At 39.5% G+C, this 23,958-nt stretch overlaps 1 protein-coding gene across 3 annotated transcripts in view; it reads left to right on the top strand.

Annotated features, from left to right (window-relative positions):
* plxna4 (plexin A4) overlaps window positions 1–21,022 on the top strand; it is a 253,890-nt gene extending 232,868 nt beyond the window's left edge. For all 3 annotated transcript variants that reach the window (XM_067428258.1, XM_067428256.1, XM_067428259.1), the window contains 5 exons: window positions 704–894; window positions 4,488–4,657; window positions 9,373–9,585; window positions 17,385–17,535; window positions 17,788–21,022. In XM_067428258.1, coding sequence (XP_067284359.1) covers window positions 704–894; window positions 4,488–4,657; window positions 9,373–9,585; window positions 17,385–17,535; window positions 17,788–17,883 — 821 coding nt within the window. In that variant the 3' untranslated portion in view covers window positions 17,884–21,022. The remainder of the gene's footprint in view (window positions 1–703; window positions 895–4,487; window positions 4,658–9,372; window positions 9,586–17,384; window positions 17,536–17,787) is intronic.
* The last annotated feature ends 2,936 nt before the right edge of the window (window positions 21,023–23,958 follow it).

Genomic DNA, 23,958 nt, shown 5'->3' on the forward strand with positions numbered 1-23,958 from the left:
GGCTAGGTTCACACAGTTAGTTTATGATTGACTGAACTTGTATAACGTATTCTGAGGTAGTGTGAACGTAGTCACAGTGAATTTAAATATATGCACACTCACTCTTCTCCTTTTTTATTTGTCCTCCCTTTATGAAGCAGCACTATCAGGTTCCTCGTCCTTTTCTCCATTTCTTTTTTACTCTGAAGAGAATGATTTCGGTTGCATTTGCCACTGTGAGCTGTTTTTTTTTTATCTTACCAAATCAGGCCTTTGCCAATCAATTCTTTTTCACACTGTGTAAACATTCATCGAGTTCTGTGTGTGTGTGTGTGTGTGTGTGTGTGTGTGTGTGTGTGTGTGTGTGTGTGTGTGTGTGTGTATTTTATTTAATTTTTTTTTTTTTATAAATGTCATGGCTGATCTCTCCCTATTGGCTGAAGCATGAATATTTCATCTGGCCTGACACCTGTTCGATTTTGTGTCCGCCAAATAGAGCAAACGCGCTTGTCCACAGGAGAGAAAGTCTGCAAGAGAGAAAGGGATAAAAAATTAAGCATCCATACGTTCTAAATGATTCATATCCAATCTCTACTACTGCACAACACATGGCAATGTGTTTTTTAGAGATTGGAACAGATATAAACAGCTGCACAGGACATTTGTCAGCATAGGAAGATTGAAGAACCGCCATCTGATGGGTCTTTGTCTTTTCACTCCACAGAAAACATGATCAAGTACACGGGCAGTCCGGACAGCCTGCGTTCCCGCACACCCATGATCACACCTGACCTGGAGAGCGGTGTTAAGGTGTGGCATCTGGTAAAGAATCATGAGCATGGAGACCAGAAGGAGGGAGATCGTGGCAGCAAGATGGTCTCTGAGATCTATCTGACCAGGCTGTTGGCCACCAAGGTAAGCTCTGATGGCATGTTTGATATTGCAGACCGAATGTCAAAATATGCTGAACGGCCCTGAAAAGGGTTGTTGTCAATCACTCTTATCCTTCTAGAAACATTAACCTTCTAGAATGACATCGAATCACTAGATTGTGGAGTTAGTGATTATCACAAGAGGCCACATTGTCAAATGGTTCATGTTTATGCTGTTTGCTTCAAACTGCAGTTGGTCCGTCTTCTCCATTAGTTTCATGCTGGCTGATTTGATGTTGCAGCATCAGCAGAGCTGGAAAACAGATGCCGGTTTTGGTTAGAAAACAAATCCCTCACTATCTGAAATGCATCAAGGACATCCGGAAGTTGAGGAAATTGAATAGAAGGTTTGGTTTGATTAAGTGGGCGTCACTGTTTCTATTGCCCATGTTCAAACCTATAACCCTTATGTCTGGTTTAGCAGAAAGTTCTTCAATTCAGCCAGGATTAGACCTTAGTTCAGTTAGGACATTTAGGTAGCTTTTATAAATGTGCCGTAGAAAAAAAACATTACTGGTGGTATCTAATACATAAGGTATGCCAGAGCAAATTGCGGTTACAACAGCTCAAACATTTAATCTGGAAGTATATAGGCTTCGGACTTGTCTGTGAAATTGGGTGTAAGTATTTAACTTTGGCTCTCAAATAATCTTGCACTGTAACCCCAAATAATTTACTGAGGGCAGATGATCATTTACTTTTGTAAATGGTTGGAAGATTCGCAAAGGGAAGATTCACAAAGAAACCCCACATTTGTGCTTAGTGTTTGGTTAAACTCGGATGTGAAGTCCCTCGTCCATGTTTTCCTTATTGTTAATGCTGGGAAACTAAAGGACTAGGACATAAATCTGCCTTTTGCAGAACTGCATGCATATCTGTGATTCTGACCACTAATATTCCTGATGTAACCAAGCAGGAGTGGCATAATACTTTTTTTTTAACACACACAAAATGCCCTGGTGATTACCCCACTGCGCTTGCAGACTGTGTGTCATATTTTTAGATGGATTATTTCTGTGAAATAACCAGTTTATCGCAGACACCATCCTTCTTGGTGAAAAATGATTGGTGTGACGGCACTGTAATTGACTGTTTGGCTTTCACCCCTGCAATAAATACCAGTGATCTGCCTGGGGTGTTGACGCCTTTCGCATTTGGTCCATCAGTGTCTCTGAGGATGGGTGAGCTTTACCTTTTTTCCATCTCCCTCCATTATGCCAAGCTTTATTTCATCTTTCTTTCTCTCTCATTCTGTCTTTTGCAGTTTTCCTCTCTTTCTCTTTGCAATTACACAAATGTTCTTTCCTCACCTGTCCAGAACGAGATGGTTTGAAGTTTAAAGCTTCTCTGCCAGCCCGCCTGTGTCTGATAGCATGCTTTTAAGTGCGCTGTAATGACCAGGTACATTTCAAACGCCTGCAAATAGCCACTAATGATGATGTCAGTCGTCACACAGGATGACACCTGTCAGAACCCTTGCAGTCATCCCTGTCGCTGCGTTGATACAGGGCGCGAGTGAGAAATATGTATTTTCATCTTCATAGGGAAAAGATAAGCTGTCAGGGATCTGGGACACAGTAGAATTATTGTCGTGATTGTCAGCTAACGGGATTTTTTTCTTCTTCCTCGCCGACTCCTGCTGTCTGCTCAAACGGAAATAGGATTGTGTGTGCTGTGCCTTGTGCACACCTCATCCGGATGCGAAGCCGGTGCTGGCTGCAAGATACGGGCGCTGCTTTTTGATACTCTTTCTTCTTCCTCTCTCACTCGCTCTCTCTTCTGTGCATCCTATCAGTTCTTTCATTACAAGTGGATTAGATTCTGTCGTCTTCTCCCCTTCTTAGACTCACCGCCATTAAATCAAATTAGGGTCAATGGTGCGGGTTGGACGTTAATCCATCGGCACAAAGCAGCTTAGGTAGAATCGCTTCCGTTACGTGATATTAAAGGTGAACTTTAAAGTAACACTTTCACTATCAAAGAGTTTGATTCAGGAATGCTGTTTCATCGGTGGGATTACTGACAGGTGGCCACAAACACTTGTAAACAGGGGTTAGCTGTTCTGAAGAACAAATCAGCTCACATCATGTTATTGCTAAATATCAGGTCCATGCAGCGTCTACTCGTATATGGTCAGTCTGCACAAATTGAAAATTTGATGTTTATCTGCTTACCCCCAGGGTATCCAAGATGTAGATGTGTTTGTTTTTTCAGTAGAACACAAATGAAGATTTTTAACTCCAACTGTTGCTGTATAATGTGTGTCAATGGGGTGTTTTCTATGAGAGTCACTATGAGAGTAAAAAACTCAGACATATGAATCCATTTTAAAACTTGAGGCTCGTGGCTACACATTGATGTCTTAATGGATAGTCCAAATATCACCCAAAAATGAAAAATTCTGTCATTTACTCATCCTCATGTTGTTCCAAACCTGTATGAGTTACTGTGTTTTGCTAAACACAAAAGAAGATATTTGTAAAAAAAATTGTAAGCAAGCAGATACAACCAATCACTACCATAGTATTTTTTCCCCCCTACTATAGTAGTGAATGGTCTGCTTGGTTACAAAAATTCTTCAAAATATCTTGTTTTGTGTTCAGCAGAACAAAGAAACTCATACATGTTTGAAACAACATGAGGGTAAGTAAAAGATGACAGAATTTAAATTTTTTGGTAAACTATCCCTTTAAGACACTAAACGAACGGTATTTGTGTTATTTATTTTTTTAACCTCATATGAGATGAATCTCATCTAGTATTCCCATAGCCATTATTTCCGTCAACTAAGGTAAAAAAAAAAATGTTGTGATCATAGATATTTACATGTTAGATGTATCATTCGACTGATCCGCGCCATCCGTGCAGGCACTAATGAGGAATCTCTCTCATATATATATATATATATATATATATATATATATATATATATATATATATATATATATATATATACATATACACACACACACACACACACACACACACACACACACACACACACACACACACACACACACACAAAGTCGTGGTCAAAATTGTTGGTACCCCTGGTAAATATGATCAAATATGGCTGTAAAAAAAATCTGCATTGTTTATCCCTTTGATCTTTTATTAAAAAAAAATCACAAAAATCCAACCTTTCATTTAAGTAAAATAATTGACAATGGGGGGTAAATCACATTATGAAATAAATGCTTTTCTCTAGAACACATTGGCCACAATTGTTGGTACCCCTAGAATTTTAAATGAGTAAAATACACTGAAGTATATTCTCTGAAGTATATTTACATTTTTTAGCACACCAAGGTGACAAGGAACATGAAATTGTCCAGCTAGGATGTCTTGTTTCACATAAGTATAAATATAAGGAGGCATGAAAGCCAAATTTCCTTAATCATTTATCACAATGAGTAAAACCAAAAAATATAGTTCTGATGTGAAGCAAAAGATAAGCAGATAAACTTCACATTTTAATTTTTGGGTGAACTATCCCTTTAAGTCATAGGTCAAAGAGGATGGGATGGGATGGATAAAAAAATTAACCCTTTTCTCCCTTTCTTTTTGGTTTCTCAGGGCACTCTACAAAAGTTTGTGGATGACCTGTTTGAGACCATCTTCAGCACAGCACACAGAGGAAGTGCCCTTCCTCTTGCTATCAAGTACATGTTTGACTTCCTGGATGAGCAGGCCGACAAGCACAACATTCACGACCCGCACGTCAGACACACATGGAAGAGCAACTGGTAAGAAGCCTCATACGGTCTAAACATAAATTCATATTCATTAGTGTATACTAAAATTTATTATAAAGGAATATATGTGTGTGTGTGTGTGTGTATATATATATATATATATATATATATATATATATACATACATATATATATACATATATATATATATATATATATATATATATATATATACATACATATATATATATATATACATACATATATAGTATTAGGGCTGTCAATTTATTAAAACAATTTATCTAATTAATTACATACTCTGTGATTAATTAATCGCATACATAATTTTTGCTGTGAAAGTATGTTAAACATTTAAATTCAAATTAATCAATGAATTATTAGCATTAGTGACATTAAAGTTCAAAAACTCTATCACTGTTATTTTCACTGTTCAAATATTGGCCATAACAGTCAACAATGTCCTAGTATGTTGAGGAAATTTTTTCAAAGTGCTTCAGGAAGATGTATGCATGTAGCTACAGTTGTATGTATGTATTTACAGTTTTTTTTTTCACTGTACATACAAGGAAACTGGTCTGCAGGACATTTAGCAAGGGAATTGTTCTGTCGGTCACATACAGTTTTGCCAAGCTTGCGTTTTAGTAGGTGCATTTACATGGAGCACTGTATAATCTGTTTAAAATTCCAATCCGAATGAAAATGCTTCATATAAACACCTCAATCGGAATAAAAATGCCCAGACCGAAATTGCAATCGGTTTGAGAGGGGTGGGATGGGATAAACCTTTCCATGAACCGATCAAACTAAATATTCCACCATGTAACGACTTGACCTGTTTACGGTGTACGTCCTTTTGTGACCATAGACCGTAATATACGCATGTAAGTTAAAGTAATAGCCAGTAATATATAAAATATATACAGCGTTATAGTAATATAGTCGCCGCGCTCAAACCAGGCTTGTTGACAAAAGAGGAAAGTTCATTTTTCTGAGGTGTTAAACTTTTTATTTCGTAACAAGACGAAGATAATGTTGGCATAATGATACAGACATAGCCTGGCTACATCTCATACAGCGTTTGTTCCAGTTTTTACTTACAGAGTGGTTTGAAGATGATGTTGACTGCTAGATTTATCACGGGACGTTAGGTCGTACCTCCGGATTAACTTTAATTCCTGGATGCTTTGCATTTGCTACTATTCAACACTTCCATCAAGCCGTTTTTTTTTTTCTATCAGTAAATGTTCCAATCAATAATCCAGACAGCACGTTCTCATCTCCTTCCTTCATTTTATATTTGAATTGTGGCGAAACTGCTCAGGTTCAAAGTTCAATACGGAATGGATTAATCTGCGTTATTTTTTTCTCAGATTAATTAATCAAAATGAACACGTTATTTTGACAGCCCTTATATATATATATATATACACACACACAAGCTAAACTGAAATGTAAAGCTATAATAACAGTCAGACTCATACGAGCAGACACCTTGACATCACTTCAGTAATGTAACCATGGACAATGAGTATTAGAGAAATTAACACTCGTTTCGAAATTAATTTCACCCAACCAATTTAAAGGCACATCCCCATGGTGGAAGGGGGTTGTGGGGGTTAAATAAACAACTAGCAAATTAGTGATAAAGGAAAAAGGGGGTGAAATGGATGAGAGGGGAAAGGAAAGCTTGGCACTTCATTTAATGAGTGGTAATCTATCATTAGCCTCTGCCAGCGTCCCATCAGCACCAACCCAAAGGGGCTATGGGGGATGAAGTGATGATATTGATGTGAGGGCACGGCAGGGAGGCCGTGGGTAAATTCCCCTATTTACTCTGTTTTATAGACCTAATTTCCCCCCATCTTCCCCCGCAGTGTGTTTCAGGGCCATTTGAGAGTGTTAAGTGTTTTTGGAGAGCACAGAGGGTCACTCTTGCATTACACATTAATGGAATCGTTCTCACAAAGAGTGGAACGTTAAATAGTGATTTATCATCTCGCACTCATTGCCAGGCATTACAGCCCGATGCCACTGCGGTGTCTGTGATAATTTTTTTTAATGTGTGTGAGAGGGTCTTCTACAGAACTAATGCACTGCCACCCAGCTTTTGCTGACAACTAATGTCTCTCACAGAGAACGAAATAGCTCTATTTTCAGATATTGTTCACAAAACAACAGGCTCAGCTTTATCTGTGGGGCTAGATGTGCTGCTGTCACCACACTGACCGTTAATTGGGCCAGTGCTGTTCGTGGGGCTTATTTGCTGCCTGTAGAGGATTTTAACACTTTAAAGCTAAAGGCTTTTGGCTGTTAAAGCACAGGCATAATCATTATTTTGTTTTCAGCCTGTTAACATTTGCTTATCAATTCTCTTTACAAATTATTATTATTAATGGGAATTTGAAATTATTTGTGTAGGGCGTACTCTAAGGTTACGATTGGGTTATGAGGGGTTTTGATTGTTTTTGCCAAAAAATACAATTATATGCAGATCCAGATGGCAAGTTAAGATGTCCAAGTCTCTCCTCTTATTTGAGCGTGTCCTAAACAAACACTTTTTTAAATATCAATAGTGAGAATAACAGTCTAGACTACCCGAATCAGATTTTTCAGCACAAAAACTATATTTACTTTAACCAAGCACATTTGAACCTTTAAGATTTTTTTGCCCATTTGCATTATCTGATTCATATGGATGAATCTGACTTTTATCAAACCCAAAATAATTCATTCAGGTAAATCACAACCCAAATGATGGATTCCCCAGTTTGTTACAAATCACTTCTTCAAATGCATCAAAGGATACCTTAAGCATCAGATCTTTAACCAAAGCCAGGCAGAGATGGATTGCTAATGGACGAGGCTCATGTGACTCATCCATCATGCCATTGTCTTTCTTGCGACTGGGCGAGGGTTGGGCGGCACAGCCTGTCAATCAGAGTAGAAGCTGTCAATGCAGAGATACAGATAATCAAAGCAGTTTGTTTGGCTTGGCTAAATTAGCTATTATTTGAGAAAGTACTCAATGCAGATGAACAGAATTAATGCTATTGCAGGACACACACACACACACTATAAGTGATTTGTACTGACAGAACGACTTTTCAATGGCGGAAATTCTACACGACAGTGACCGATGAAAGTATGATTCATCTCCCGATGGGGTTTCATTCTACAGTCAAATAGGAATCCATACAAAAAACTGCAGTACAGTGACTTGGTGACCTCCAACTCTCAATGTGAGCACAGTGTTACACTATTATACATCATATGGCTATATATATAATATCTTTCGATAACAAGATTTCCCTACAAAGATTTCCCAACACATTCTAGTTAGTCAGCATGGTGGAAACAATGGTTGGTTTGTGAAATGTGCTTCATACATTGCTACATTATTGGCAGAGGACCTTTCTTGTCCATGAAAAATTGCTGAAATCACAGAATTGTTGTTAATATGACTGCACCGTCCTATGTAGGCTGGTTTCAGGTTCACCTGATTTTGATCCGACTCATTTCTAGATAAATCTTACTAATCAACCAGTCAGTTGTTGGGAGACTATATTATTTTTTGAACATTGAGAAGCACATGACATTATTTTTAGGCTGATTAGCACATTTTTGGACATAAAACTATGATTCCCTAGTAAATCGGAACCGTCCCACACGTTACAAATCTTTCTACCTTTACACAAAAAAAAACAGGCAGAAGAAACCCAAAAAGACTGACAGAAGGATGTGAGGCTTTTCCCAGAGAGAGTTGCGCTGAGCTGAGTTCTATATTTAGCTGGGATCTAGTCCATCCAGACATCATTCCCATCTCCTGATCCACTCACTCTCTCCACTGAGAGCTCTCTCTAAAGTATGGCGCTTTAGACACGTCCTGCTTTATGTTCCGTTCAGAGACCAGCTGTGGCAGGTTTACGAGGGTGTCGACACGTTGTTACAGCATTGATATCCTTTTGATAGAATGCAGATAATCCCAGTTGATTCTCGCTGATTAAATTGGGAGTCATAATACGTGGTTTGCTCCTTAAATCCTCTTTGGTGCAGTTGTTATTGTTGAATGAATTCCGAGGGCATCAGAGAGGGGGCTGCTATGGAAAAGCTTTTGTTGACCGTTTTCTCTCTTTCACTTTGATGTGAAACTCTGCATCAATTTCACTGCAGTGTCCTTTCTTATTCCCTTGTCTCGTCTCCTCAGTTTTTGTTATCTAAGACAAAACCAAAGCCGTCTTGAGAAATAATGAGAACTCTGCAGTCTCAGACATAAGGCACACAAAGTCCCAGACCAAACACCATCTGTGACCCTCAAGATGCACAAACACATGCACACCTAGGGTCTAGGCTAAGTTGATTTCCTTTTAGCACAAATGGGCCAGGGTATAAAGTACCCTTGTATACATTTATTGTTTTAGACAGGTGCACGATTGCAAGGCAGCGCACAGATACAAACAAACTAACATGAGATATATCAGTAAAAGTCTCTTGACTATGGCACAAATACTTATGAAGCCATTCCAAGCTAGAAAAACTAGATCTGAACATCTAAATTAAAATGATTTCATTTATCAATATCATTCCATTATCTATTCAGTATACATTTACATTATTTATAAGCATTAAAAGCAGCCGTAGGTTTAATAAAGCCACTGCTTCCTGTTCAAAAACTACTCTCTCATGCATTAAATGAACTATTCAAAATAAAAGAAATGGCTCTAAAACACATCTTCTCCTCTCTACAGTCTACCTCTACGGTTTTGGGTGAATGTGATCAAGAACCCTCAGTTTGTGTTCGACATCCATAAGAGCAGCATCACGGACGCCTGTCTGTCTGTGGTGGCTCAGACCTTCATGGATTCATGCTCGACGTCAGAGCATCGCCTGGGCAAGGACTCCCCATCTAACAAGCTGCTGTATGCCAAGGACATTCCCAGCTACAAGAGCTGGGTGGAGAGGTGAGCAAGAACATGTTTACAAGATCTAGAATGAAAGGAAATCTTATAAGCAAAGTGATTGAACAGCCAAACCCAAAGACATTTATGTAAAAATTGTGGTTTGCATGCATTTTGAGTTTTTTTGTGAAGTGATCATTTACAATCATCAGGTAGAAAAAAGAAGAAACTGCTTGAGTGCTTTAGTGTACATGCGTGTGCACCATTGTTTGGGAAAGTTACTTTTAAAAGTAATTGGTAACACTTAAGAATAATGGTCATTAGTTAACATTAGTTAATGTATTAACTAACGAACTAACCATGAGCAGTACATGCATTACTGTATTAGTTAATGTTTAAGATTTGTTAATAAACATAAATCTGTTCATGGTTATTTCATTTAAGTTCACAGTGCATTAACAAGATTTTAATTATGTATTAGTAAATGTTGAAATTAACATTAACAAAGATAAATAAATGCTTTATAAGTGCAGTTCATCATTAGTTCATGTTAACTAATGACGGCGCTATAAAAAGCTTGATTCTGATTGGTCAATCGCAGATTCCACCGGTATGTTATTCCCAGATAACAACGTTAAAGTTGAATAACACACTGTTCATCCGGGTACTACGAGATCTTGACCGGTACTATATATATGCTTAACGTGTCACTCTGTCGGTGCTGTCGTCATCTGTCTGGTGCCATCGTGTGACTGAAACACTTAACCACCACGGGTTACAATGGAAGAAGACTTTACTCACCCTCGAGTCATCCTAGGTGTATATGGCATTTTTCTTTCAGACGAATAACATCGGAGTTACATATTCAATTTATGGGAAAAGTGTTGAAAGTGAAAAGTGAAAGTGAAGTCAAAATACGTACGGTCAGTTTAAATGGCCGTACGTATCTTGAATTGCGAGAAGGCACTTTCAACACTTTCCACGGAAGGCGATTGGTCGAAGCTTTAAGTTTTAAATACGGACATTTGTCATACACAAATGCAGCGATTTGCTTCAGAAGCCCCCAAAGCCATGTGGAGCATGTTATTTGACAGACAGATGCATTTTTATGGACTTCAAAAACAGAGCTACAACTACTGCCAAAGCTTGGATTAGCCAGGATTTTTTTAATATAACTCTGATTTTATTCGTCTGAAAGAAGAATACACCTAGGATGACTGGAGGGCGAGTAAATCATGGGTTAATTTTCATTTATGGGTGAACTATCCCTTTCAGCATTAATTTCAACATGTATGGATAAAAAAACGTTTCAACAATAGATAAAGGCTTAAAGCAGTTTAGAACCGTTTTTCTTTGCGGAAGTTTTGCGTAAGACCTAATAAAATATTTAAATTCCAGACAAAATTTTGTCTAATTTACTTGAGACCAGTAGCCATGTAATAAGTGTTATAATGTACATCCAACCAGTTATCACATAATAAACCCCTTCAAAGTGAAACCAGACCTGCAAGTCCTGATCTCTCTGTCGGGGTTTATACTGCGATAACAACCGGCGGTGTACATTATCCCTTACTTAAAGGGGGGGTGAAACACTCAGTTTCAGTCAGTGTCATGTCAATCTTGAGTACCTATAGAGTAGCATTGCATCCTGCATATCTCCGAAAAGTCTTTATTTTTTTAATAATTATATAAGAAAGATGCGCTGTTCCGAGTCTTTCCGAAAAAAGCCGAGCGGGTGGGGGCGTATCGTGTGAGCGGAGCTAAATAATGACGTGTGCGCGCTGCTGCTATTGTGTTGAGTCGAGTGCGTCGTAAAGCTGTGTCATCCCTAACAGCGGGAAAAACTTTATTCAAAATAAAAATATGGCTTTTAATCAGATACAGCCATACATCTATGATCCGGAATCAGACCCAGAGGCTGCAGTTGAACAGGAGCAGCAGCAAAAACGACTAGAGCAGGACGTCTCTATGTGGTACAAGTTATACACTAACTATATAATATGCTTAGCGGCTTGTGTTATTTACATATTTATACTTGAATTATATCGTCGTATTTTTGTCTTTGAAGGTGTACATGTGAGAAGTGCAGTTGTGCACGTGTGTGTGTGTGTGTTTACGCGTGGTTTGTGTAGACAATTGTAACGTTAGTAAGCGGACTGGATTTGCACGGCAGGCTAAGTTAGTGTTTACATAGAAAGACACGGAATAGTAGCACATTTGAATGAAGAAGCGCGCTTATTTAGTTCAACATATTTCCCCCCTCTTTGTGTATTGTTGTTTGGAGTGCTTTTACAATACACAAACAAAGTTACACATATAGTGGCCAGCTAAACAAATGTACACGCACTACACATCGCATGCTCCATTGATCAATTTCTATATATAGTAATATATATAGTAACTATACGTGATCATGTTTGGGCTACTTGATGAGCATAGGCAAAAACACAGACATTTGAAGCAGTCTAACTCACCGCCCGCGGTTCTAACGTTGGGACCTTTATCGTTGGGACTGCTCCATCCTTCAGCATTAGGCGATCGGGAAAATCCGGCGTCGAGCTGGGCCTTGTTTATGAAACAGTCGGCACCGAAATGCAGCGAACAGATATAAACATTTGCGCAACTCGGTTGCTGATCCGGAAAAGCAAATTCCGTCCACTGTTGCCTTAACGCGGGGTTTTGGAGAATCTGTGCAGGACTGTCTTGGTCTGGCAACCAAAAACGCACTTTTTGATGTCATTGTTAATTGTGCACATCACCTGTGCAGCGCAGCCTACGAGCCAGCGCTTTGATGGGCGTAGCCTGTTACTTTCGCTCTCTCCCTCTCTCTCTCTCTCACGCTCTTCCGGTAGAATTGTCCGTAAGGCCCATACAAGGAAATTCCACCCCCATTAACGTCAAAGGGGACGCATGATCGCAAAAAACTTGCCGAAACTTATGACTAACCAGAAGTAGTATTTTTGACAAAGAAATACTCCCATCAAACGTCCACCTTAACTTTTGAAACTTTGTCCATGTTTAGTATGGGATTCCAAGTCTTTAACAGTGTAAAAAGATCGGTATGCATGAAACAGCATTTCACCCCCCCTTTAACTAATGACCATTATTCTGAAGTATTAGCAAGTAATTCATTACAATATTGAGTTTCTCTCTTAGACAATTATTTTATAAAAGGTATGTTACTTTTTCCTCTTGTTTGTTTAAAAAAAAAAAAAAAAATTATTCTTGGCATATGTCAAATCCATTTCACACCAAAAGTGAAATGAATCAGCCGCTGGGCTGAAGAAAATGCAAATCCACGCCTGTACAGTAGAGAGCGCAGCTTAAACGAACCAGCTGTGCTACCTTTCTGGATCGCAGGAGAAAAAAAAATCAACACTATTACTTCAAGCAATAAAAACAATCAAATGAAACATATGTTTATCTAAAGTAACTTTTTCTTATTCGAATGGTTGAATTGGATCAGCAAGGACCATGCTTAATAAAGTGAGATTAAATACGTAAAATATGTGTAATTTAGCATTTTTAATAATTTAATAGTTTGCATATCATTGTTTTTATTCATCTTGAGGAATACTGAATCAGTTTTTTATGCAAGTGAGATTAAATGCATGCACACATTTATTTGGGAACTATCATGTTACACAGCGAGCACAACACCTCTGCACTTACATTCCTGATTCCTCTCAACATAAGGATAGAAGAGATTTCAGTCAATAAATGGGAAATCAATGTAACTTAATTGAATTATTTAAAAAACTTGGACATTTTATTGTCAATTTAAAAGTAATGTGTTACTTAACTAGTTCTTTGGAGTGGAAGTAATCTGATTATGTAACATTACGTACATTTCTTGTAATGATTCACCCCCCAAAACTAGTGTGAACTGGGGTTTGTTCATCTTACGTCGCTGGATTTGACGATGATCTTGGATTGTTTGGTTCTTCGAAACTCAACCTAGATTTGCTGAAAAGTTAATCTGAGCCGTGCATTCATTTGAGTGGTGACTGATATTGTGGGAGTGGCTTGATGCAGATAACTTGTTCTTGACCCTTAAGAAACTTTAATTGATGCTGTCACATAAGAAATCTGCTTCAAATTTAATAAAACATTTAATCAATTGCTAATTACAACATTGAAAAAAAATGTACAGGGTGTACAAATACTATAAAATAGTGAATCAATATCATTTAACTATTAGAACTTTTATGTTGGTTTGGCTGTTTCCTTATAAAGGTCCAGAAATATGTTTTTTTTGTGTGTAGTTTGTCAGGTTTTTTGCCAGGTGGCTTTTTTTGATGATGTTATTGTGTTGTCTTGACGCCAGCCAATTGCTGGTTTACTGATCGTGGTTTCGAGTATCGATGCATCTTCCCTCTTCAGTGAACACAACTAAAGCGCAGTAATCTTAGATCACTTGATCCAGATATTTTAATCCAATCCGCAAATTAGTTTGAACCAAATTAGCCAGAGATCAGTTATCCCGATTAACGGACCCCCGGTGAACATTTTTAATCAGAGGAGAGCCAAAGATGCAGTGTTTGTGTGGGTATTGTTGAGAATAAGAGCCAAGATTTTTCCTATGTCCTGCAGGTATTGCGTATGTGTAGCTGCTGGTAATCAGACTGAATTGTGTTGTAGAGCTCCAGGATGATGAATTGCAGCTCTATTGTAGTTCAGTAGATCTTCTGGGTCTACCTAACACTGCACCAGAGCAATTAGTCACTGTTTGGTGAGCGAGACAAACTTTTCTGCTTTTCCCACAATCCTCAGGGTGAGAGGCACTACATTCAGCAATGGCAAGAAAAGAGAATTATGGGTAGATAGTTAAGGAACTCCATCATCCTACATGATTCTATTGTTTGCTGAAGGCAACAGCTCATTTCACACAGAAAGTGTGTCTACACAAGCCTAACGTCATACAGTATACAAACACCACTGATAAAACTCATCAGCGCCATGTGTCTCTGCTCACACACACTGACCCTCAGCCTCTGACTAGAGTGTTTATTTGCCGTGAATTATTAGAGGCTCCTGGAGGAGATAGGTGGCTGGCAGACGAGTGTGATGGGGAAATGATAAGGCTGTAATCATCCTGCCAGCTCACATTCACTATGAAAGAGCTGAGATGGGAAGAAAGCTCATTTTCATGCATTAGATAATGTGTTACACTCATTTAAGGGCTGAGATCATGCTAAAACGTGCCTGACGAGTTTAATAAAAGATGCTGTGCATTTATGCGTTTGAACCGGGTAATGTAAATTCTGAATTATACATTCTTTGTTCTGAGTTATGGCTCTCACGCGTGCTCCTTAGTCGGCTGTTTTCTGTAATATCCTGGGAGTGACAAATCTGTGTGGATTGAGACGATCCTTCTGTTTCCTTTTGTCAGATGATTTGAGGAGAGAGATTTATAGATTAGAGATGCGCACCATGCTGAGACTCTCTCTCACACACGTATACGAGACAGGAGAGCTCATGAAGAGGGCCAAGCTAAAATTACCCAGAAAAAAAGACTGCAAGAAGAGCAAGTGAGTCAAGGACAGGTAGTGAAGTGCTGCCTTTGATCATTGCAAGTCTTCATAAATGCAGGGGTTGGTCTGTTTTAGGAGAAAGAGGTAAATGAGGCAGCATTTGATGAAGGTGTGTAGGAGGGGGAAACTAAATTCACAGTCAGGGGGTACTGTGCCCTTGAGAACGTGGTCACGCATATCCACAGTCTGTATATGTGTATATGCCAATCCAGTTCTTTATATTACTGTAAAAGTTATAATTATTCATTGGTCAGAAAGTGTAACAACTCCGTATTTAGCCATTTGCATTACATGCACATTACGAGGGAATAACAAGCATGGACTCGTTCTGGTTGATGAACAGTTGACATTTAAATGTGATATTAATTAGTGCCAGGCGAGCTGCCAGTCATTAGCCTCGGAAAGCAGCGAACGCAGAGAGAAAAGCTAAACTTAAATGTGTCAAATCATCTATGGCGTGTACCTGTCACTGGAGAATAGATTCCTTTGGGAAAGGCATAGCTGGAGATTATAACCCCTCTCTATCTCTCTCGTTCAACGCTGTGCCATTCTCCTCCACTGTTGCCCCATGGTGCATTGCAGCACGTACCTGCCACTCAAGGTGCTCATGGGAGCCTGAAACAGACACGCATGCCACTGGTTAGTCAGTGAATGTGTTGAGTCCAGGAGTTGGCATGGTGCAGGAATTAAAAATGTAAATGACCTGCCTTAATTAAAGAGTCGACAGAGCCTCTGCAGCTGCAGGTGACAGTGACTGATTGCTTTTCCTCCACCAACACTCTTTCACTCACTCGCATGCACCAGCTACCTAAAGACAACAGACAGTGTTGCTCCGTTCCAAAACCTAGTGAGCTGCCTACAGGGACAGCATTTTAAGTTAGCGTGGGCACTCACCAGGCACGAAGGCTGTTCCAAAAGATAGGTATGTTAATTATACCACCTCATAAGTTATTCCATACCGTTACATGTATCCTTCGTGGAAAGGCAATCCCTGAATGCATTGATGAGATAAAAAAAATCCAAGGTGGTAAATGAAGCGAGAGCAATATAATATATAATAGATTTCATTCAAATATGATGGATATAAATGTTTGTATTTTTGTGTGGTGTATGTTTTTAAGCTCGTCTCACAGCATTAGCTTAGCAACATGCTAACATCAAACTCTACCTTTCAAATCACGCGTTAAGGTTCAATGATGGTTGGGATGCTGTCATAAGAAATATTTGGACAGGACTAACATCAGGGTTTGGCAGGACAAAAGTAGCATCAACTACTGTATGTCTTTTAATTTATAATTTGTTAGGATTTTAATTTATTAAGAAATCAAAAAACATTTAAGTAAACCTCACAAGTTTATAGCAGTGGCTATTTATAAAAAGTAAGTAAAGAAACCTAGACAAGTAACTTGCTCTTACCAGAAACTGATTAAAATGGGCAGTCTTCGCCGTTTCAATGATTTGGCTCAATTTATAATTGACATTGGACAATTTATTGTCAATTTAAAAGTAATGTGTTACTTTACTAGTTCTTTGGGTGGGAAGTAATCTGATTACGCAACATTACATACATTTCTTGTAATGATTCACCCCCCAAAACTAGTGTGAACTGGGCTCTTTTCATCTTACAAATATTGGTGTGCAATTAGTAGCTCGGGTAGGTCAAAAAACACGAGGAGAGCGTTAGGATAATGCAACATCAGTAATCACAGACATTCACATTCGGGCGGGATTTCCTTTCTCAGAGGATGTTGCGTTTACTGAACAACAGTAGGTCATTTGCTCTGGAATTTTTACTGAGGTTGTGTGAGAAAATCACACACATGGCAGAGTCTGAAAACAAAATTGCAAGGTATGTTCACCTGAAAAACTAGTCCCGTCTGAATATGGCTATAGAAGGCTGATGTCCACGTAGGCAGCGTTTTTTAAGCAGTGCTCGTGTCTACAGTAAGTGTGGGCTTTTATATATGCGTGTGCATTTTGTTTCAGATGTGCTAGAATGCGTTTAGTGTCAGCGTATGCGTGGGCCACATTTATTGAACATTTCCAGCATCCTATAGAATCTGCTGATCTCTGGAAAACTTTCAAGGACAGCGGCTCATTAAGACTCACAGTCACTCGCTGATGTAAGCCGCAGCTGTACTGCCACAGAAAGTAAATGCCGAACTGAGTGGAAGGGGCAAGACCACTCTTAGGCGGTGTCAGAAGTGACCCTGAAACATGTTATTCTACATGAATTATAAAAAAAACTGCATCAAGCCCTGTCACCTGTCCATTTTCTAAGCATTCATTAAAAAATGAGCTATTTTTGTTTCTCTGCATTTTTTACAGATATTACTCCGACATTAGTAAGATGTCTGCGATCAGTGACCAGGATATGAACGCATATCTGGCAGAGCAGTCCCGCATGCACATGAATGAGTTCAACACCATGAGCTCCCTCAGCGAGATCTACTCTTACGTGGGCAAATATACAGAAGAGGTATGGAGAACACTTCCAAATGCGTGATATCATCTGATATTCAACACCTATTGGCACTATTAAATCACTACATTTGAAGTGTAGCGCACCCTCAACTGTATCTGAACTCGATATTTGTATACTTTCAATCACTTTTTTGTTAAATGTAATTGTCAGTTAAATGAATAGTATTTAAGTATGTGAAGTGCAGATGAGAAGTATATGTGGTTATTTCTAGGCATGTGAGACTGATGTGTCATCTCTCTCCGGCAGATTGTGTCTGCGCTGGAGCAGGATGATGGCGCCAGGAAACAGAGACTGGCCTTTAAACTGGAGCAGGTGGTCACCTTCATGAGCCTGGAGAGCTGAGGACCACATTTCCCAGAGTGCACTGGGAGATCCAACAGAAACCGAGCCGTGCCTGAGTGAAGACCTGTCCATCTATCTCATCTCTTCTTTTTGCAATCTTCCCACAAAAACAAGCGTTTGCATCATATTAGCTCTGCTTCCTAGAAGAGTAGAGATGGGAACTAGAGGGTGGGCGGAGGAGCCAAGGACTACATTACCCATGATGCAGTAGACTGGGTGGCCACCTGGCTCTGCTGTGTAGAGGAGGGGTGGCTGCCCACGAGTTCCACTTCACTGCATCCTCCATCCTTCTCCCTGACTGGAAAAGAAAAAGAAAAAAACATTTCTGTTGCCTTCAAAGTTTAGCCGATAAACAGAAACCACAATGTTTGGTGTCAATTTGTTCTGACTTTTATGACTAGGGTAGTGTACGACACTAATATAGAGTCCAGTTCATTGTAGTACCTTAATTAAACACTGAAACGCAAGATTTAAAAAATGGTACTGCATGCATCTGAAGGATTCAAACTGTTCGGGCCATTTCAAAAGACACAAAACAACTTGAGGACCCTGGATTACGGGACATGCCAGATCATTTATATGCTTTGATAAGAGAACAATCAAGCCCTGGAGTTCCCAACTGCTTAATCTCACTTTGAAGACAGTGAGGTATATTTAAAATCCTCGGCGTGTAGCGGGATGCAACAAGTTAGTGCTTCGATTATTTTTGTCTCTTCCAGGACCTTACTTGACAGTGAAACTGAAAGACAAGAACTGTCGTCTTGTGGTTATACCCACATCTTCACCACTTCACCCCCAGCCTTCATTTCGGCATTTATCCGGCTTGTGCACATCTGAATTTAACCTCTCTTATCTAGATGATTGGAGGAAAAAGCCAAGGTTTGATCCCCTTAGAAGCAAGCACACACACACCCCTCTTACAGAGAGCGACGCCTTCTCTCTGTGCTCCAGCGAAGTTGCCAGGACCTACGCTGTGCTGCAAGAGGACAAAGTAATCTCGACAACAAAAAAAAGCACACATTCAAAAGCTGTCTCAGTTCACACATCCAGTAGGGGGACTAAAATTACAAAATATCCTACTCAGAATTAGCTGTTAAATGGGGGAAATGGCAAATTGTTGAAAGTGCACACGTGCAGCCTGCACTGTTCACTGCCACAGGGTCCCACCCATAACGAACACTCTGGAAGCCTCTAGAAAAACCCACATGTGGACAAAGCTGGTCAGCAGAAAACCAAAGGAGCCCAATTTTTAAAAAAGAGCAAGCGAATAAATTACCCCTGAGAAAGCAAACACAAGGCACTGTTTGTTTTATGACCTGCAGAATGAAGCTAAAGCTCTGTCTGCAGCCTCATATTTGTTTCTGTCCATTATGCCCGTACTTACCCTTGCGTGTCCGAGTTGGGTTATTGCACAACTGGGAGGGCGGAAAGAAATCCCGATTTGAAGTTTAAGGGCTTGCTGTAGTTTAAGTGTGCTGGCGGCCTTGAGATATGAATCCTACCTGGGGCTTAACGACTTGGCGAGGACTTAAAAAGTATTGGATGTAACTTTGACAAAGGGAAAGAGACAATTTAGCTGCCCACCTTTCCTCTGTCCTCTGACCCCCTCTTTCCCCTTGACAGCGTACCCTATGTGGTGATGTGAATGTGTGGAGAATCAGCCCAGGTCCACCTTGGGTGCTTTATTGGCTTTTTCAGCGCATGTATTTCAATTTAAACTTCGAAAAAAATGAAAAAAGGAAAACAGAAAAAAATAAGCCTTGCAATTGATGATGTGGATGTGTTCTTTTTCTTTCTTTTGCTTGGAAGACCGAGATGGGAAAAAAGTGGCTGTCATCTTCAAAATTGCAACCTCTGTTAAGGTGGAACCTTTATCTTGCCCTTCCATTCAACTGCCATGACCATGTTTTGTGAATGTGTTAGATGCTAATAAGACTAAGGTGAAACCTTAAGCAGATATAGTATATACCCTTGCATGCTGACCTATTTGGATGATATGAAATGAACTGCCTTGCTATCAATTTATCTAATACTACTAGGAATTTTTAAACCAAACCAAACTCTTGTTCGACTTTCATCAGACTCCTTTGCTCTTCTTGTTAGGCACATTGCCTTTCTTGAAGGCATCCATCTGAAAGTTCTCGTTCACTGATCATGTTCGCGCAGAACTAATGTGACCACATCTCATGCCAGTCCAATCACACCTAACATGCAATTTAGGGATCTTCACAACATATTACATTTGTTGTCGTCTTTAATGTGCACCTCTAAAGAGTTGATTCCCTGAATGTCTTCATTTGTACTTCTCCATATCTGCATTTTTCTGTGCATTCTAAATCATTTTGAGGCAACCTAATGTTTTCAGGATTCCATTAGCGCCCCACCAAATTATTTTTTAATGTTGTTTTGGATATTGTCTCTGTATGCGTGATTGCTTTGGGCTCCCTTGTTTTATTTTTCAGCATAGCTTAGTAACAGAGGATTGTGTTGAGGTATTTCAGGATTTCAGGTACACAGCTGCCCCCAGCTAATGATTCTAATGAGATGAATAAAATACCACTGTCATCGTGCAAGCTATTTTATATTATTTTTTCGAAAGAAAATCTTTCAATAGTGATCTTTGGTAATAAATAATTATTTGAAATGAGTTTAGAATTGACAGTGGAAAGTATTTCATTATTTCTTCTGGGAACTCATTAAGTTCACAGAGGACTTAACTGAGCTGATGATGTTTTGGAAAAACTGATATGCTCCTGGATTCCCTCATGACTCTGATCCTGTGTGCCACGTCTCATCTCGTGTATGTTTAACAGGACGACCCCCATCCCTTATGTCCAAAATACCAGATAAAGTTTCCACCTTAAACATTTTGTAAGAACTAAAAAGTCCTTTTAGCTCAGTGTTAGAACAGGCGTTACAGAGGCCTGTTCAGAAAGACTTTTTAATATTTCCAGATTTGATGCAAGATAAAAGAGTTATCCTGATGGGAGGAGAAAAAGAGAGACCAGCGGAAAGGCAAGCTTCTCTAACTTTGTTATAATTAATTGTATACCTGTGTATGTAAATATAATGCATTCCTATTTTGCAGTCAAGAACAAAATACTATTTGTAATATAGAATAAACTTTATTATGAAAAAGGTCGAGTGTTCTGTCTTATCTTGTGTCTCTAACCTTGCTTTAAATTTGATTAAAGGCACAATTTGGATTGAAATATCAAAAAAAACACTAGAACAATGTAATATATTGTCGACTCTTGTACATACATTATGTTTCTGACTTCAATGTCAGAATGCCAAATGTTTCCAAGACTATTTAAATCCAGAGAAATAAGCAATTGAACCAGGGTACGGACCGTGTCAGTGCGTCACCTATCAATGACATCATACGCATGTTACCCTTCTATTTTGCAGAAACCATGGAAACACCAAAGATAATATATCCTCTTTATTATATTATGTTTTATTAGACGGGTAAGCAACTGTTTGTTACATTTTATATTTATATAGCGCTTTTCAAGGCACTCAAAGCGCTTTACATAGAAAGGGGGATCTCCTCAACCACCACCAGTGTGCAGCATCCATCTGGATGATGCGACGGCAGCCATATTGCGCCAGAACGCTGACCACACACCAGCTGATTGGTGGAGAGGAGACAGTGATTAAGCCAATCATTATATGGGGATGATTAGGAGGCCATTTGGCCAGGATGCCGGGGTTACACCCCTACTCTTTATCGAAGGACATGGGATTTTTAATGACCACAGAGAGTCAGGTATACTGTACAGTGTCCCCATCACTATACTGGGGTGTTAGGACCCACACAAACCACAAGGTGAGCGCCCCCTGCTGGCCTCACTGACACCTCTACCAGCAGCTACCTGTTTTTTCCAGTTCGTCTCCCATCCAGGTACTGACCAGGCTCAGCCCTTCTTAGCTTCAGTGGGAAACCAGTCTTGGGCTACAGGGTGATATGGCTGCTGTTTGCATATATTCATCGACCGAAAACTAATCATTGTTATGTAGCTCAACACGGTCTTGTTTAAATCTCATTATCATGATTAACCGTGAATACCATGTTTTGCCATGTCTAATATCAATCTATCTTACTGCAGTGTGCAACAAGTGTTTGATAGTAGCCGCAGAGCGAATGCACAGAAGCAGCATTATCACCACACTCAAATAGTCTATCTAATGGTAAAACAGCACTGGTGTACGCATGACCAGAAGAAGCGAAAGTGTTCATATGGGGCATAAAAGCTTTGTGAAATCCAGGCATCATCAAGCTACACCTTTGTTTTGAACAAGTGTCCTCCAGTGGTGAAAAATGACATACTGTGGCTTTAATTGACACAAAGCCTTCATTCACACAACTTTCAAAAACTTCTGGAGTTATGTGCACCAATCTCTAATCTGATTGGACATGGTCTCAACATCTATTTCCACCTCTCTAAACCAGACCTTTACTTTTTCTTTTTTTTGCCTTTTTCAATAACACTAGAGCATTTTTACAACCGTCATCTTGCAGAAAAACAAAGACTCAGGCTTTAACCTCCACCTGTCTCTCAGTGCCAGAGGGCTCAATTGCCACCTTTATTACATTTCATCTCATTGCACTGTATCGCTTCTCTCAGTTAACGAGAAACCGTTCCCCTCCACAACACCAGTACGTTCCCCCTGACCTTTCAGCGTTTGTCTCTGGGCTCTCCTGGAGGAAGGTTAGAGCGAGTTGACGATTTTAAAACCTCTTCACAAAAATGTCACCTCACAACAGGTGCTAAAAGCGTCTGCCCTTGCTGAGTGATTTCTTGCCTTTTAGCCTTGAGCACAAGGTCAAGGATTTACCACACATCGGCCTGACTGGTTCTTATAACGGTTCTTTTTATAAAACACATCGAATGTACAATCTAGTGCTGATGTTCCAATCTACAAGATCGTTTTTCTCTGAATCTGGTAATTCCGAAGCGTTCCGGGAAATAATTCTTTTGCAGATGCAGATGCAGCGCAGGCCACCTAATAAGAATGCAGGGTGAAGGGTGGTGGACTAATTCCTAGGATTGACTAAAATGGCTATTGACAGCTGCGGGGGAGCAGATGGAAGCAATTAGCATTATTAGTTGGTTGTGCTTTGTCCTATCTGTCTAAGTAAACATCTGTGCAAAGACAACAGATCCGGCAAAGGCTCCCGTCGAGTAAACAGAGAAAACCAAACAGTGTATTCAACTCAACTGAACGGAGATGCTGAAGGCAGCAATGAGATCTGCCATCCACGGCCCACACAGAAAACTGAACAGCTTAGAAATAAATATGATAAAAATATCAACATGCTGTCCACACCCATCTGGAGGAATGGAGACGTGATCATTATCGAATTCTCTAGAAATGTCTCAAAAGATATTGAGTAAAGAAACACACATGCTGAATGAACTTCTGAGAATGTCTATTGTCGTGCTGAATCCCTCGTGGTGCTGCTTATTTTCCAAAAGTACCATTTCACAGATGAAACGTGAGAAAGCACACAGCTCTGCCCATCCACTGTTAATGTCTCTGTGATAGAGCAGCACTGCCCTCCACTGCTTCTCTCTCTACCAAACACAACCCCTCAAAAAACTATTGATCTGTTCCTTTTCTATACCAAAATATGGGTTTAACTGGAGTATTAGTTGCTGCTTTGGAATCAATTACCAGCTCAGGTTTATTTTCAAAATGGATTTCATTGTGTGTGCAGCGATGCTTAATTTTCTAATAAAAGTGTGACGTTCTGGCAAATGTTTCACATGAGCAAAAATTGGTTGCGGCGCAGACCATGTTCAAGTTCTGATTGCATTATTATGTTTGCATGTCTCAGACAGAATTGGCTATTTAATCTAATTATAGTTCTGTTGTGTGGTGAGATCTGACAAATATGCTCGCATAGAGGACATCTATCATGTGGAAGAAAGACTGCTGGATTCAGTCATGGTGTATGTGTGTCTTAAAGAACTCCCTGTGTTGAAAATCTAGTTTTTTAATGTTATTTATATGTGATGTTTTTAATATGCTTTAAGAAAATCCATATGCAAATTCATGTCAACACCA

The sequence above is a fragment of the Pseudorasbora parva genome, chromosome 20 (assembly GCF_024679245.1).
Source record: "Pseudorasbora parva isolate DD20220531a chromosome 20, ASM2467924v1, whole genome shotgun sequence".
Classification (NCBI taxonomy): Eukaryota; Metazoa; Chordata; class Actinopteri; order Cypriniformes; family Gobionidae; genus Pseudorasbora; species Pseudorasbora parva.